General features: G+C 37.1%; 3 protein-coding genes across 6 annotated transcripts; 1 reads left to right on the forward strand and 2 right to left on the reverse strand.

Annotated features, from left to right (window-relative positions):
- LOC18775030 (alpha-glucan phosphorylase, H isozyme) lies at positions 133–6641 on the forward strand. Its single transcript, XM_007208342.2, has 16 exons — positions 133–539; positions 645–903; positions 986–1165; positions 1433–1609; positions 1692–1777; positions 1959–2148; positions 2311–2403; positions 2717–2901; positions 3035–3152; positions 3236–3364; positions 4011–4229; positions 4312–4515; positions 4901–5059; positions 5199–5462; positions 5598–5788; positions 6137–6641. Exons 2-16 carry the CDS (start codon positions 685–687, stop codon positions 6261–6263), a joined length of 2541 nt encoding a protein of 846 aa, XP_007208404.1. The 5' UTR covers positions 133–539; positions 645–684; the 3' UTR covers positions 6264–6641.
- LOC109949790 (arginine/serine-rich protein 1-like) lies at positions 6586–8453 on the reverse strand. The gene is made up of 4 exons (XM_020566134.1): positions 8037–8453; positions 7877–7934; positions 7683–7734; positions 6586–7512 (listed from the first exon to the last, which is right to left on the reverse strand). Exons 1-4 carry the CDS (start codon positions 8366–8368, stop codon positions 7283–7285), a joined length of 672 nt encoding a protein of 223 aa, XP_020421723.1. The 5' UTR covers positions 8369–8453; the 3' UTR covers positions 6586–7282.
- LOC18775285 (serine/arginine-rich splicing factor SR45a) lies at positions 11234–13945 on the reverse strand. 4 transcript variants are annotated; one of them, XR_002272075.1, is made up of 8 exons: positions 13816–13945; positions 13471–13493; positions 13274–13351; positions 13076–13178; positions 12757–12906; positions 12494–12596; positions 12269–12332; positions 12073–12191 (listed from the first exon to the last, which is right to left on the reverse strand). XR_002272075.1 is itself a non-coding variant. In XM_020566167.1 (7 exons), the coding sequence occupies exons 2-7, from the start codon at positions 13491–13493 to the stop codon at positions 11434–11436; spliced, it is 1176 nt and encodes a 391-aa protein (XP_020421756.1). In that variant the 5' UTR covers positions 13816–13945; the 3' UTR covers positions 11234–11433. The 4 variants fall into 4 exon arrangements, 2 of the variants coding, with proteins under 2 accessions (XP_020421756.1, XP_020421757.1); XM_020566167.1 differs by lacking the exon at positions 12494–12596 and having other exon boundaries at positions 11234–12191; XR_002272076.1 differs by having other exon boundaries at positions 12173–12191; positions 12269–12581.

Raw genomic sequence — 14638 nt, forward strand, 5'->3', positions numbered from 1 at the left:
TACAACTTTCATTGAAAAATTCTTACATGCACACGTGATCATAGGTACTTTAATCAAATGCAGCCACGTATCGTCCATTCCTCGAGTTCCAAAAAGGCAAAAAGAAAATATCAAAATCCGATCCCCAAAAGAAGCAAAGCGTGGCATGTGTACCTCTCACTCACTCCCAGTCCGCTCTCTTTTGGCTCCATTTTCATGTGATCGTTCACGTTCACTTCACTCACTCTTATCACTCCAACGGAAACATTAAAAAATTAAAAACCACTTTTCTTCTTCTTCTTCTTCTTCCTCCTCCTCCATCTCTCAATCTCTCTCTGATATTTCTGTTCAATTCCAAAACTCTCCTTCTGTGTCCTTGTCTCTTTCCCCATAAAAGTCTCTCTCTTTCTCTCTCTTTTTCTCTCATTTGGACCCTTTATGAAAATATCTCCTCCCTCCTCCACTCAGATTCTCTCTTAAATTCCTTTATGCTCATCATTTGCAGTTGATTATATCACTCTGACACCTCACAAACCAAAACCAAAAGCAACTTCACAAATGTAATTCTCTCTCTCTCTCTCTCTCTCTCTCTCTCTCTCTCTCTCTCTCTCTCTCTCTTTTGGTTTTAGAGTTTCAATTGACACTAACTTTTGCTTCAATTTCAGAGACTATATTGACGATTGAGAAGCTGTGTTCTGCTTAGCCATGGCGGCTACTGCGAAACCGAACGGTAAAAGCATCACCGACTCTGACATTTCATCCAAGATTCCAGCAACCGCGAATCCTTTAGCCGAAGAACCATCGCAGATTGCTTCGAACATCAATTACCACGCGAAATTCAGCCCTCACTTCTCGCCGTTCAAGTTCCAGCCCGAGCAAGCCTACTACGCCACCGCCGATAGCGTCCGTGATCGTCTGATCCAAGTACTGTTCGCCATTTTTCAGCCTCGGGGTTCGGTTCATGGCCGATTTCGATTTTTGAATTTTGTTTGGTTGATTTTTGTAGCAATGGAACGAGACGTACCTGCATTTCCACAAGAAGAATCCCAAGCAGACCTACTACTTGTCCATGGAGTATCTTCAAGGACGAGCCTTGACCAATGCGATTGGGAATTTGAACGTTCAGAAAGCTTATGCTGACGCTCTGAATAAGCTGGGGCATGACCTCGAGGAAATAAGGGAGCAGGTAATCTCAGAAATTGTCAGTTCTTTAAAATGATTAAAATAAATATGTAATCTTTAGCCTAAAAAATCTTTACATAATGTAAAGATTGAGTTTTTGTTATTTCACGTAATTAAAAGTTGTGTGTGTACTTTTATTTTCTTGAATCGAATTATGTTGGTTTACCTCAGGAGGTTGTTAATCATTTGAAATGGATCTTAACTGGTTTTCATTATTTGAACTCGGCGTGCAATCTGTTGATCGATGATTGTTAGAAATGAATCTTTGTAGGAAAAAGATGCTGCACTCGGAAATGGTGGCCTGGGAAGGCTTGCTTCGTGCTTTCTAGACTCCATGGCAACGTTGAACTTGCCAGCGTGGGGATATGGTTTGAGGTACAGATACGGGCTGTTCAAGCAACGGATCGCCAAGGATGGTCAAGAAGAAACTGCTGAGGATTGGCTAGAGGTTCTATATCACCTCAATTTCTGTAGAGTTTTGTGTATTTCATGAATTCTTACTGATACTTTATTCGATGGAACTTGTGCAGAAGTTTAGTCCTTGGGAAGTTGTCAGGCATGATGTTGTCTACCCTGTCAGATTCTTTGGTCGAGTTCACGTCAATCCTGATGGATCGTAAGTGTTAAATTAAGATTTCATTTATTAAAAAAATAAAAGAATTTATGTCAAAATAAAAGACTATAGCACACTCCAAGAGTGCTTCTTTATCAGTTATCATGTTCACATGCAACTTGGTTGGTTGCTTTAGATGTGCATGCATGAACCTAGCAATAATTGTCTTATGATTGTATTACAGACGAAACTGGGTTGAGGGAGAGGTTCTGCAAGCTCTGGCTTATGATGTGCCAATTCCAGGATACAAAACCAAGAACACTATTAGTCTTCGTTTATGGGAAGCCAAAGCATCTGCTGAGGATTTTAACCTATTTCAATTTAATGATGGACAGTATGAATCTGCTGCGCAGCTTCATTCTCGAGCTCAACAGGTTGGTTAATTAATATCGTAACGGCAGGTAGTCTTGGAAGTGCTTGCCATTCTTTTAAAGAACATACAATGTTGACCTTTTTAAATTATATGTGTGTGTCCACTAATCTTCATGTTTTAAATGTTTTCTTGAACCATATTGTATGAAATTGTGGTCTTGCAGATTTGTGCTGTTTTATATCCTGGAGATGCCACAGAGGATGGGAAACTTTTAAGGCTGAAGCAACAATTCTTCCTGTGCAGTGCATCACTTCAGGTTGGTTAATTATTGTCTTAACCTTCGTTGTTTTTTTTGGTGCAGTAGTGGCGTCAACCCTTTTTTTTTTTTCATTTGATTTTTAGGACTATTTAATTAAAGTTGGGAAGGTGAAAAAAGTCTCACACATTGAGGGAGAATTCCGAAATTGATGTTTTCCCTCACAATGGTGCTTTTGCCCAGCATTTCTGATTTTTATTTTCTAGATGCAAAAATACATATGAGTATTCTGATTAAGAGGCAGTTTTCAGTTGCCAGTTTGTCATCCTATGAAGGAGTTGTGATCATCAGTCTTGTTGTTTTGAAATTACAGGATATTATTTTTAGATTCAAGGAGAGGAAAGGGAGCACAGCCTCATTGCAATGGTCAGAGTTTCCGACAAAAGTTGCTGTCCAATTGAATGATACTCATCCTACACTTGCAATTCCAGAGCTAATGCGATTGCTATTGGATGAGGAAGGACTTGGGTGGGATGAGGCATGGGCTGTGACAACAAGGTGCATTATATTTCATGTTTTTGGACATACTTCACTGAAGTTATTGCCACACGTTCTTCTTTCTTCCATTGGACAGCTCTCTGCTGTTTTTGCACAAGGAGTACAAAGTACTAACTCCTAATAATTGAACCAGGACAATTGCTTATACTAATCACACAGTCCTTCCTGAAGCACTTGAGAAATGGTCACAACCTGTAATGTGGAAACTTCTCCCTCGCCATATGCAAATAATAGAAGAAATTGACAAAAGGGTAATATTTGTCACCTTTTTTCTAGGTTATACTTATATTTATATAAAACCTTTCTCTAAATATAGAATCTTGAATTCTTGCAGTTCATTGCTACAGTACATGCTACACGAACTGATCTTGTGAGCAAAATTCCTAGCTTGTGCATCTTGGATAACAGTCCCCAAAAGCCTGTTGTGCGAATGGCGAACTTATGTGTAGTGTCAGCTCATACGGTAAGACATCCAGATTGGGAAATTTACATGTATCTCCTGTAGCTTACTTGACTGGTTCTTTTAGTTGTCTTCACCATACACACATGGTATCCTTATCTAGCTATAATAAAGCTTCCAGCTTCTTTCACTAGACTTTAAAACAAGGCAAATTATTCCTTTTTTCCCCTTAAAAAAGGGGTGAGGAGGGCAAGCAATCTCATGGGAGGGGCTTCAACAAAAGAGATTACAAGCACCACACTGTCTAAGACTAAGGTACGGTCCACCATGCGTTGGTGAGACTCGAGCTCAGGCTTTGAACGAGGAGAAGCGAGTTACATTCGAAGTGGTGGTCTGAATATTTGACAATTCTATGTTATCTCAGACTCCTATCTTTAGTAAAGTTTAAGACGTGACAATTTGGAGTGTTGAAATATTATATAGAGCATATAGACTGATATCTTGACTCAGATTCATCCTTTATTTCCAAATCCTCTCTCTGTGATTTATTTACAGTTATCTATAACATAGAACTTCATGACGCGTGAAAATTAATATTGTTCTGCTTTCTGTTTCTTTTTCTCTCCCACAATCTAAGAAACCCTCACATTTGAGCTGTTGAATTTTGTTTAAGACTTTAAGAAACTTATTGATTCCCATGTCATTGTAGGTTAATGGTGTTGCCCAATTGCACAGTGATATTTTAAAGAATGAGTTATTTGTAGACTATGTCTCTATATGGCCATCAAAGTTTCAAAACAAAACGAATGGGATTACTCCTCGGAGGTGGCTCCGATTCTGCAGTCCTGAGCTCAGTAACATAATCACCAAATGGTTAAAAACTGACCAATGGGTGACCAACCTGGACCTACTTACAGGTCTTCGAAAGGTATATATATGTACAATTATTTGTCCATGTAGGAGAGTTGCTACAGTTGTAATATTAAAACTCAGTGTGTTTTCTCCAATAGTTTGCCGATGATTCAAAATTACAAGAAGAATGGGCGTCTGCCAAGTTGGCTAACAAGAAGCGTTTGGCACAGTACATAGAGCATACGACAGGTGTCCAGGTTGACCCAAGCACTCTATTTGACATACAAGTGAAGCGTATCCATGAATATAAGAGACAGTTGCTGAATATTCTGGGTGCAGTCTATAGATATAAGAAGTTAAAGGTATAAAAGGCATCTCCTTGTTACTTGACTATTCAGTTATAGGGAACAATCATCCTTGCTTGGTGATGCTACCCGTTATATGAACCTGCATGATCCTCCAACTTGATTTCTGTATAGTCTTTGTCGATTTGTTCATAATGGTTTTGCACCTGCTAATTATACTTTATAGTTTCAAGACCACATGCTGGCCCATAAATTTTCAGAGCCAGTTCACCAAATAAATATATATTTTCGCTAAATTTCCTTTTGCTTTTCGTTGTCATTTCTCAAGCATTCAAATTAGATTGTGTAAGCAGTGTTCCACAGATTCTTTTTAAGGTTATATAATGCATTTGTTAAATTTATGTATGATTTTGAAAACTTGGCTGGATTTGAACTGGGGCAGGAGATGAGCCCTGAAGAGCGGAAGAAGACAACTCCACGCACTATCATGATTGGAGGAAAAGCATTTGCAACATATACAAATGCAAAAAGAATAGTCAAGCTGGTGGACGATGTTGGTGCTGTGGTCAACAAAGATCCTGAGGTCAATACCCACCTGAAGGTTAGTTATTTTCAGAGGTGCTTCATATCTTATATTTGCTTTCATTAGTACTGGACCTCTACTAAAGTTTCAATTCCCATTAGACAAAGAAAAATTGGGACCCTGGGTTGATTCTGACCTTTAACCACTAATTCTTCAGGTTGTATTTGTTCCAAATTACAATGTATCTGTGGCTGAGCTACTTATCCCTGGAAGTGAGCTGTCACAACATATCAGCACTGCAGGCATGGAGGCAAGTGGCACAAGCAACATGAAATTTTCTCTGAACGGTTGCCTCATAATAGGAACACTGGATGGGGCTAATGTGGAAATCCGTGAGGAAATTGGGGAGGATAACTTTTTTCTCTTTGGTGCAACTGCAGATGAAGTCCCTAAGCTGCGCAAGGACAGAGAGAACGGACTGGTATGAGGATAACTTTTTTCTCTTTTGTTGATCTAGACTTCCAATGGTATTTATTTTACTTTATTTTAAATGCATACCGGTAACCAATATCAACTCTTTCATATCTGACTTTTGCTCTTCTTATAAATCACTCAGTTCAAACCAGATCCTCGGTTTGAAGAAGCCAAGCAGTTTGTTAGGAGTGGAGCATTTGGGAGCTATGACTACAATCCACTTCTTGACTCTCTTGAGGGAAACACTGGTTATGGTCGCGGTGATTATTTTCTTGTTGGCCATGACTTCCCACAATATTTGGATGCTCAGGCAAAAGTAGATGAAGCTTACAAGTAAGATATCAAACCTCCTAGCCTCTACAACTATTATCTGTTTGGTCCTGTATGAGAATTAATATATAAGATCTTCTCAAGTGTCGTCCATGTTCAATCAAATTGAGCAAAATTAGTTCTAGATTGAATTGCTGGTATTAACCACAATCCCAATGGATCAGTGGTTTCTTGAATTGCAAGTATTTACTCCAACCAGAAAAGAAAATATTGCAAGCATTTTATCCACTGTGTTGAACTACATGTGCTGATCACTACCCCCTACCCCACTTTTTTATTAACCCGAGAGAGAGAGAGAGAGAGAGAGTATTTCTACTGGTTTTGACACGGGGTGCCATTTTTCACCTGCAGGGATAGGAAAAAGTGGCTGAAGATGTCCATACTAAGCACTGCCGGGTCTGGCAAGTTCAGCAGCGACCGCACAATTGCTCAGTATGCCAAGGAAATCTGGAACATAGAAGAGTGCCGCGTACCATAGATCCACCCCCCGTGCTGGTTCTGATGCTTATGTTAATGTTATGATTATGGCACAAGAAGCTTAAGGTAAAGAATAAAAGAAGCCAACAGAAGTGGCAACCGACATCATATGTTCCACTTTTGTTTTTCTCGCCTTTTTTTTATTTTCAATCATATGTTTCACTTTAAAACATTTTTTAGAGCTGGCATCTCTATGTATTTTCTTATGCCAATAGAAGTTCCAAATAAGAAAATAAATAAATTCTGCAACCAGATGTTGGCAAAAGAAGGTAATACCTTGCTACCATACCCTGTTCATATTGTTGTGCATGCCTTGTCCTTACTATGATTGTCTTCCTTATATTAGTAATTGATCAGTTTATGACTTCTTTACAATGCAGACTTGAAACTTCGACACTTATTTATTATTTCAAAGCATTTTCTAACATGCCCATAATTTCGGTATATTATTATTTAGTTGGAATCTTTTCTAAGAATACCAGCATCTCAAGAGTGAAGTACAATCCCAAACTCAATTGTCCGCCATTACCAACATCACCAAATGGCAAACCCCTTAAAAAGCTAGATGTGCAGAATAAACACCTTTCATGATGAAGGTGAAGTTAGACCTAGGAGTAGCATATCTTGAACCGTATCTGAAACATGCACTCAGCCTGCTTCGGTTGGTAGTAACTCCAGTCAGTATTGGTGGAGTATCTCCACCCAGGCGAACGCCTGTAAGACCTCAAGCTCCTGTGTCTACGAGATGAACTTGGAGAGTAGCTCTCCCTTACCGTCCTCCTTTCTGGTTCAGGAGAAAGTCTGGGGTAGTTCCTCCTGTAACTCCTCCTAGGCCTAGGAGAGACACTATGCGAGTAGCTCCTCCTTGACCTTCTCCTTGCCCCAAGTGGACTGGGAGACTGCCTTCCATGGCGATACCTTCTTACGTGGTAAGAATCATCTGGTGAATACCCTCTGGAGTCATATGGTGAGTCGGCCAGGTAACGGTGTCTCACTGGTGACCTGCTGTAAGAGTAAGGTCTATACCGATTGCACTGAGCACAGTATGTTTTGGGCAGCCGACTGTAGTAAAGAGATAGCCCTCCGACGATTGTAGGAAGGAGATGCCCTCCGACGACTGTAATGTGGAGAGTATGACCTTCTCCTGCTTAGGTCAGATGAATAACTAGGTGATCGACTATAATGCCTCCGATGATTAGAGTACATACGAGATCTACGAGGAGGTGAGTAGCTGGGGGTTCTGTGGTGCACTACAACAAAATAACAGAAAATGTCACGATGGACAAAAGCTTTCCTGTCACTAGTTATACACAATTACGTTTGTATTTATTATCTCATCACGTGAATCATATAACAAGAGAGATAGACGCATTGTTGTTCATATAAGATCTCATCAATGAAGACATTAAAAACAACTTACGAGGAATTGTTTGATGCCCTCTTCCTGAAATAGGAGTTCGCCCTCTCCTACCCTAAAATGAAGGAAAACAAGAAATCAACCAAACAAATTAAACAATGAATAAAAACCAAGCTACCATGATTGCAAAAATAAAAATTATAATTATAGAAAAGGGTTTCAATCATACTTTAATTTCACTGAGTTAGAAAACTTACATGCAAATTGTTCATAGGATTATCCACATCACTCCGCTGGGGGCTCCGTTGGGGGCTTCTGCAAGCCAATGCAAAATGAATAATCAGAGAAGGCATTAAAATCAAAGATACAATAAAATGGACAGATGAAAAGCAGCTTGGTTGAAGTTGAAGCCACAACCTTGAGCTGGAAGAGCACCTCCAAACAGAACTCGGAGAACTTGGAAGGGATGAACTCGGAGAGGACGAACTCGGAGAGGACCACGAGAAGGACGGCGTGTAACTCCGGGGTATGCAATTCAAGTCGGACCTTATTAGAAACCATGGCCAAACCACTAAAAACATGAAACGAGAAAAACAGAAGAATTTCTGGACAAAACGCACCTTGACCTTCCGGAGGATGACAACTGAAGACAGAACAGGAACAAAAAAAAGAAGAAGCCAAATTAGATTATTACACTGAAAAAAAACACCAAAGAAAGAAATAAAGAAACCCAAAAAACAACAAAGCATGCCATGCCAGCACAATACAATGTAAGCAAAACTAATGACTAAACTGTATGTAAATGTTGATTGAAGTTCAACAACTGCTAATCAATTTATTTTGCATCCAATATTGAACAAAATCAGATCGTGTGCCATAGTTTTGTTGTGATTATCGTTGTCTCGACCAAATTAAACATAAATCGATCATCTAAAATAAGCTGCGATTAGGCTCTCAGGCACTATCATGAACATAATTTTTTTTTTTCAAATTGTTCGAATTTAGACTTTTTTTATTTTTTTATTAAGACAAAATTTCATTAACCTTTAAAATAAAAGCACAAACAGCTCGTACAATGTTACGTAACAAGACGGCAAAAAGAGTGGACTCGTTAAAACCTTACCACAAACATTATGTGTGTGTGTATATATATATATATGTATATTTTTTTTTAAATATCAAATAAAAACTTCATTAGATAAACTTCAACGGTACAATCAAAGAGATTAACAAGACATCTAAAATACCAATCCCAAGAGGGCAACAAACTAACATGCTAAAAACACAACTAACGCGGACAAAAGTTGCATTAAAACTACTAGCCCACATCACTACAATTAACCATAAGCCCAAACAAAGCGCACAAACCCAACATAATCAAAACTCTAAAACATCCCATGAGTCTAGACGAACCCTACAACCATCATCTGATGAAGCGTTGTCATGGCCACACCCATCACCGCATCCGTAACAGATCTGGGGAAAATATGATTTCCAACGATCTACTTGCCCATAAGAACGAACAAATAAACGAAAATAACAACTTTGTCAAAGAACAATTGGGTGATTTGCAACAACCTCCGTCAAAGACGATATAGAATTAAATTTAGAGAACATGAACGACGTCAGGGAGCGGGTTTTGTGAGCAGAATTTGATTGAGAACATAGACTAAAATGGGTGACGGGGAACTTCAATCTAACCATGGCTAAAAAAAAAAACCATCACAAGGGATTTTTTCTTAAAAAACGTCCTAATGGACTTATTCACTAACCTAAAATGAAAAGACTAAAAGAGAGGAGGAGCAGTGACGCTTCTTCCTCCTCCCCCCTCTATGGAGTTTTCCTTTATGACTCACAGACTAAAAGAATGGCTAGGGTTTCTTGGGAGCCAAAACCATTCTTGAGATGCAATAACATTGTATTTGATACACAACAAATATATGTCGATTTTATTATTAACTACCTAATTATTATAGTCACGTTAAAAAAACACAACGTACAGGACGAAACGCTTACCGTAATAATTGATGGCAGAGAAATTCACCTCTCGCTCTCTTGCTCTACGTACGGATTTCACAACATGCAGCAGCAAATAAATAGCCCAGAGCGGTCTATATAATAGGGGCGGGAGAGAAGGGAGCAGACACTAAATCCCAATTAAAATCCCATTTTAAGTTTTTCGTGGGCCGGGTCTTGTACGGACTAACTTTACAATACAAAATTCGAACTCGGGTGAAAAACGCACTGCCTTACTGACCTAATACTTCTAGGGCTCGTTTGGTACACAGGACTGTCTTGGCATGGACTATGCTTAGGGACTGGCTTGGCTTGGCTTGGCTTGGTCTAAGTTGGATAACACTTATCCTACGTTTGGTGTATGCTTGGACTAGGACTAGAATTTTTTTATTTTTTCAAAAATATCTATATATATGTATATATGTATTTTATAATATATAAAATATATATGTATATATACATACATATAATATATATAGGTGTATATATGTATATTATAATATACATGGGTATAATACATATACATATATTTATATATATGTATGTATATTATAATATATAATATATATGGGTATGTTATACATACATATGTATATATAATATATGTATATATATATATTATATATTATAATATATATATGGGTATGTTATACATACATATGTATATATAATATATGTATATATATATTATATATTATAATATACATATATATATATACGTATATACATGTATATAATATATGTGTATATAGGTGTATCTATAAATTATAATATATATCTAGGTATAATACATATATATATGTATATTATAATATATATATACATATAGTATAAATATATAATGTATATGTGTATATACGTGTGTATATGTATATTATAATACATACATAGGTATAATATATATACACATATGTATATATACTTATATATATTACATATATTAATGTATGCTATTATTATAATATTAATATGTATGTGTATATGGGTATATTATAATAATAATATACGTGTATATATCTATATGTATTTATATATTATATATGTATATATGTGTTTATATATATACGTGTATATATGTACATTAATATATAATATAATATATATTACATATATACATGTATATATGTATATTATAATATATGTGTATGTAATAATAATAATAATAATAATAATAATAATAATAATAATATATGTTATTAGTATTACAATATAATATATGCATCTTGTACATTGGTGAACATAGGACTAGCTAATCCTCCCTTTCTACATGGGTTTAGTAGTCCCCTCCTAATGAGGTGTTTTTGGTGGGCCCGGTATTAGCAATCCCATCTAAGACTAGAATTAAATGAAACAAACATGGTACTAAATTTAGTCCAAGCCAAGACTGTGTACCAAACGACCCCCTACCGTTTTACAGAGTTTTTTTAGTTTGTGACATGATGAGTTCATAATTACCTATATAATTAATAAATGACAAATTTAAAATTTTCAAAATTGTGTCAAAATATAATTAATAAAATAAATAAACTCTTAATAGATTAAATTATTCAGAAATTAAAATAATGGAAGAATTGAATTCTCTTAATAAAGTACCATAATTGGAATTCAATTACTGATTCGGATTCAAATTCAAATTCCCGATTAATAAACACAACATAAGATTAGTAAACACAACATAAGATTATATCCGAATACCAGTCAGAGTACAAAGATAATACATTCCATATAAATTGTCCATCGCTACCAACATCACGAAACCACAACCCCTACACAGCTAGATATGGAAAGTAAACATCCTTCACGATGAAGGTGAAGTAGAACTAGGACTAGCAGATCTTGAAATATATCTGGAACTCGCACTCACACTCGGACTCCGATGTCTCAAGTAGCTTCTCCTAGACGATTCCCTGTAAGAAATTGAGCTCCTGCGTCTAGGAGATACACTTCGGGAGTAACTCTTCCCTGACCTCTTCTTTTTTGGTTCAGGTGAAACACTAGGGGAGTAAATACTCCTGGAGGACCTCCTAGGCCTGGGCGAAGGACTAGGGGAGTAGGGGGAGTAACTCCTCCTAGATGTCCTCCTAGGCCTGGGCGAAACACTGGGTGAGTAGCTCCTCTTGTAACTCCTCCTGGGCCTGGGAGAGATGCTGGGTGAGTAGCTCCTCCTTGATCTCCTTCTTGCCCTTGGAGAGACACTAGGAGAAACATAACGATAGCAATGCCTCCTTCCGTAGTACGAGTCATCTGGTGAATACTCCCTGTAACGATGCCTCCTCCCATAGTAAGAGTCATCTGGTGAATACTCCCTGGAGTCATATGGAGAGTAGCCCCGAGCATGATGTCTCACTGGTGACCTGCTGTAAGGGGTGCGAGACCGAGAGTAATATCTATGCCGACTATAGTCAGGAGAGTATGATCTCCTCCTCCTGTAGTGTGGAGAGTATGACCTGCTCCTGCTTCGATCTGATGAATGAGGTGACTGGCTACAGCTCCTCCGATAAGGTGAGTAGGTAGGAGATCTACGAGGAGGTGAGTAACTAGGAGTTCGTCGACGCACTAGAGCAAAATAACAGAAAATTAGAGGCCAAAAACAAGGTACGTAAATGCAAACAAGGTCCTTAAAATCAACTTACCACGAATTGTTCGCAGCCCAAGATACCTTCCGGGAGTAGGAGTTCGCCCTCTCCGCCTTCTAGCCTAAAATTAATGAAGACATGGAATGAGATCGTGGAAATACCGACATCCTGGGATGCAGCTAGTTGAAATCAATAATATTGGCTAAAACAAATATTGGCAACCAGGAAATGGAAATAACACAATATTTTAATTTGTAGAGAGAGAAATGCAGGGCATACAACCCCAATGATCTGATACTTGTTGTTGTATTTGATTTGTTTGTTAAGTTGTTGTTTGGAATTTGATGAAGAGCTGCTTCACACAGCCAACCTGCTGCCACAAACACTTCAAGTGGAAAGAAGCAAACAACTTTCAAACTCAAAAAACTAAAAACAAATCATCTAGAATCCTGATACAATGCTGAACATAGTGCAGTATCAAATAACATAGATTAAACAAAGTGAAGCTTGATCAATCATCAACAGTTAAAAGAAGGAACATTTACCCTCTCCACTGTAATGACACGGCCTTCAAGTACAGAGCGATCTAAATACTTAATACAGCGGTCAGCCTCATCAACATTTTCCATTGTAACAAACCCAAATCCACGAGATTCTCTTGTCCATGGATCAACCACAAGATGAACATCAATGACCTAGAAACCAATTAAACCATGAGACCAATGGATATATGCACAATTAAAGTTACTGCGACCCTATGATATATAACGCACATCAAACTACACGGAACCAGTCAAACACACAATAATTAGCAAATGAAAAAAAAAAAAAAATAATAATAAAGATAGGAAGAGGCCATCCTACTTTTCCCTCAGATGCAAAGTGCTTCTCGAGTTCTCTCTTTGTAATCCGAGGTGATAATCCAGTCACATACAAATTGTTCCCAGGATTCTCAACTGATGGGCTTCTGCAAACCAAAATGCATAATCAGAATACATCCACAAAGTAAAAAAGATTCAATAAATTGGGCCAAATGAGAAGCAGCTTGGTTAAAAGCACAACCTTGACCTTGACCTCGACCTCGAAACAGACCTCGAAAGGGACCTACTGTACCGTTTCGGGGAAGGAGAGTAGGAATACCTGCCAAAGAAAATGCAATTTAACAAGTCCAAAATGAATTACTACAACCAACATGGCCAATAATCAACAACACAATAAGAGAACCAAAAAAAAGGAGTCTTTCCGAAACAAAAACACACCTTGACCTTCTGGAGTACGACATCTGAGACAGAACAAGAACAACAAAACAAACCCAGATTAGTGTTAGAAATAACACGTATAAGAACAAAAGGAAAAAAATAATCTAAGAGAATAAATTTACGCATACAAAATTCCAACTCTTGCATCCATAATTAATATAACCAGAGTGTATGATAATTTTGATGCAACTGTCAATTGTTCGATCAACTTAATCATAAACAAATAATCAAAATAACACTCTGATTTTTAAACCCGATTAGTACTTCACATACGTCATTAGTTTAGAAATATTTTGAGCAAAACAGATATACAACGCACACTGAAGAACGAGCCGGAAAGCTTACCTTAGCGATCGGTGGCAGAAGAAACTCACTTTCGCTTTCGAAACTGAAGAACAATCTCTCTCTCGCTCTATACGAATCGCTATGTCTTGAACGTGAGGACTCCGGAATAGCGAAAGATTTATATAGGCAGTAACGTAGGAGAAGTTTCTGGAGCACCGGACGCCAAACCACATTAAAATCGAATTAATTTTCTGTGGCCACTGTTTTTTTTTTTTTTTTTTTTTTTTTGCCAATCAAACGAGTCCACCAACTGATGCCACGTGGTGGCGCGAGAATGTTTTGGTAAAACGGTCTTCTTTATTTTTTGGCCCGTTCGGTAAAAATGTTTTTAAAGGGTAATATCCACCTGAAGGACGACACTTTCATTTCCCTAATTTTGACCTTTTCTGGTATTAGAAAAATAAATGTAATTAGGCTATCACTAATTGATAATTATCAATTCATTTTATATAAAAAATTAAATATAATTGTGTTTTATATGAAATTTTAATTTAGTCACTAATTTTTTTATAACTAAATTGATCACTATATTACTCAAATTTACAATAAATACATTTTTTTTCATTGACTTTCATATAAAATTCTAATTTGGTACTAAATAAAATATTAAAACAAAAGTCATGCAAATGCTATGATCTTTTGTGTAAAATTTAGTAACCAAATTCAACTTTCGTGTAAAATTCAGTGAAATGAAGACTAATTTAACTATTATTTTTTTTAAAATGACTATATTAAAATTTCATGTAAAATTCAGTAATAAACAATATTACGAGATGTGAGGTGGAAAACAATATTACGAGCTACAAGCTCATATATTTAGATT

The sequence above is a fragment of the Prunus persica genome, chromosome G6, assembly GCF_000346465.2.
Source record: "Prunus persica cultivar Lovell chromosome G6, Prunus_persica_NCBIv2, whole genome shotgun sequence".
Lineage (NCBI taxonomy): Eukaryota > Viridiplantae > Streptophyta > Magnoliopsida > Rosales > Rosaceae > Prunus > Prunus persica.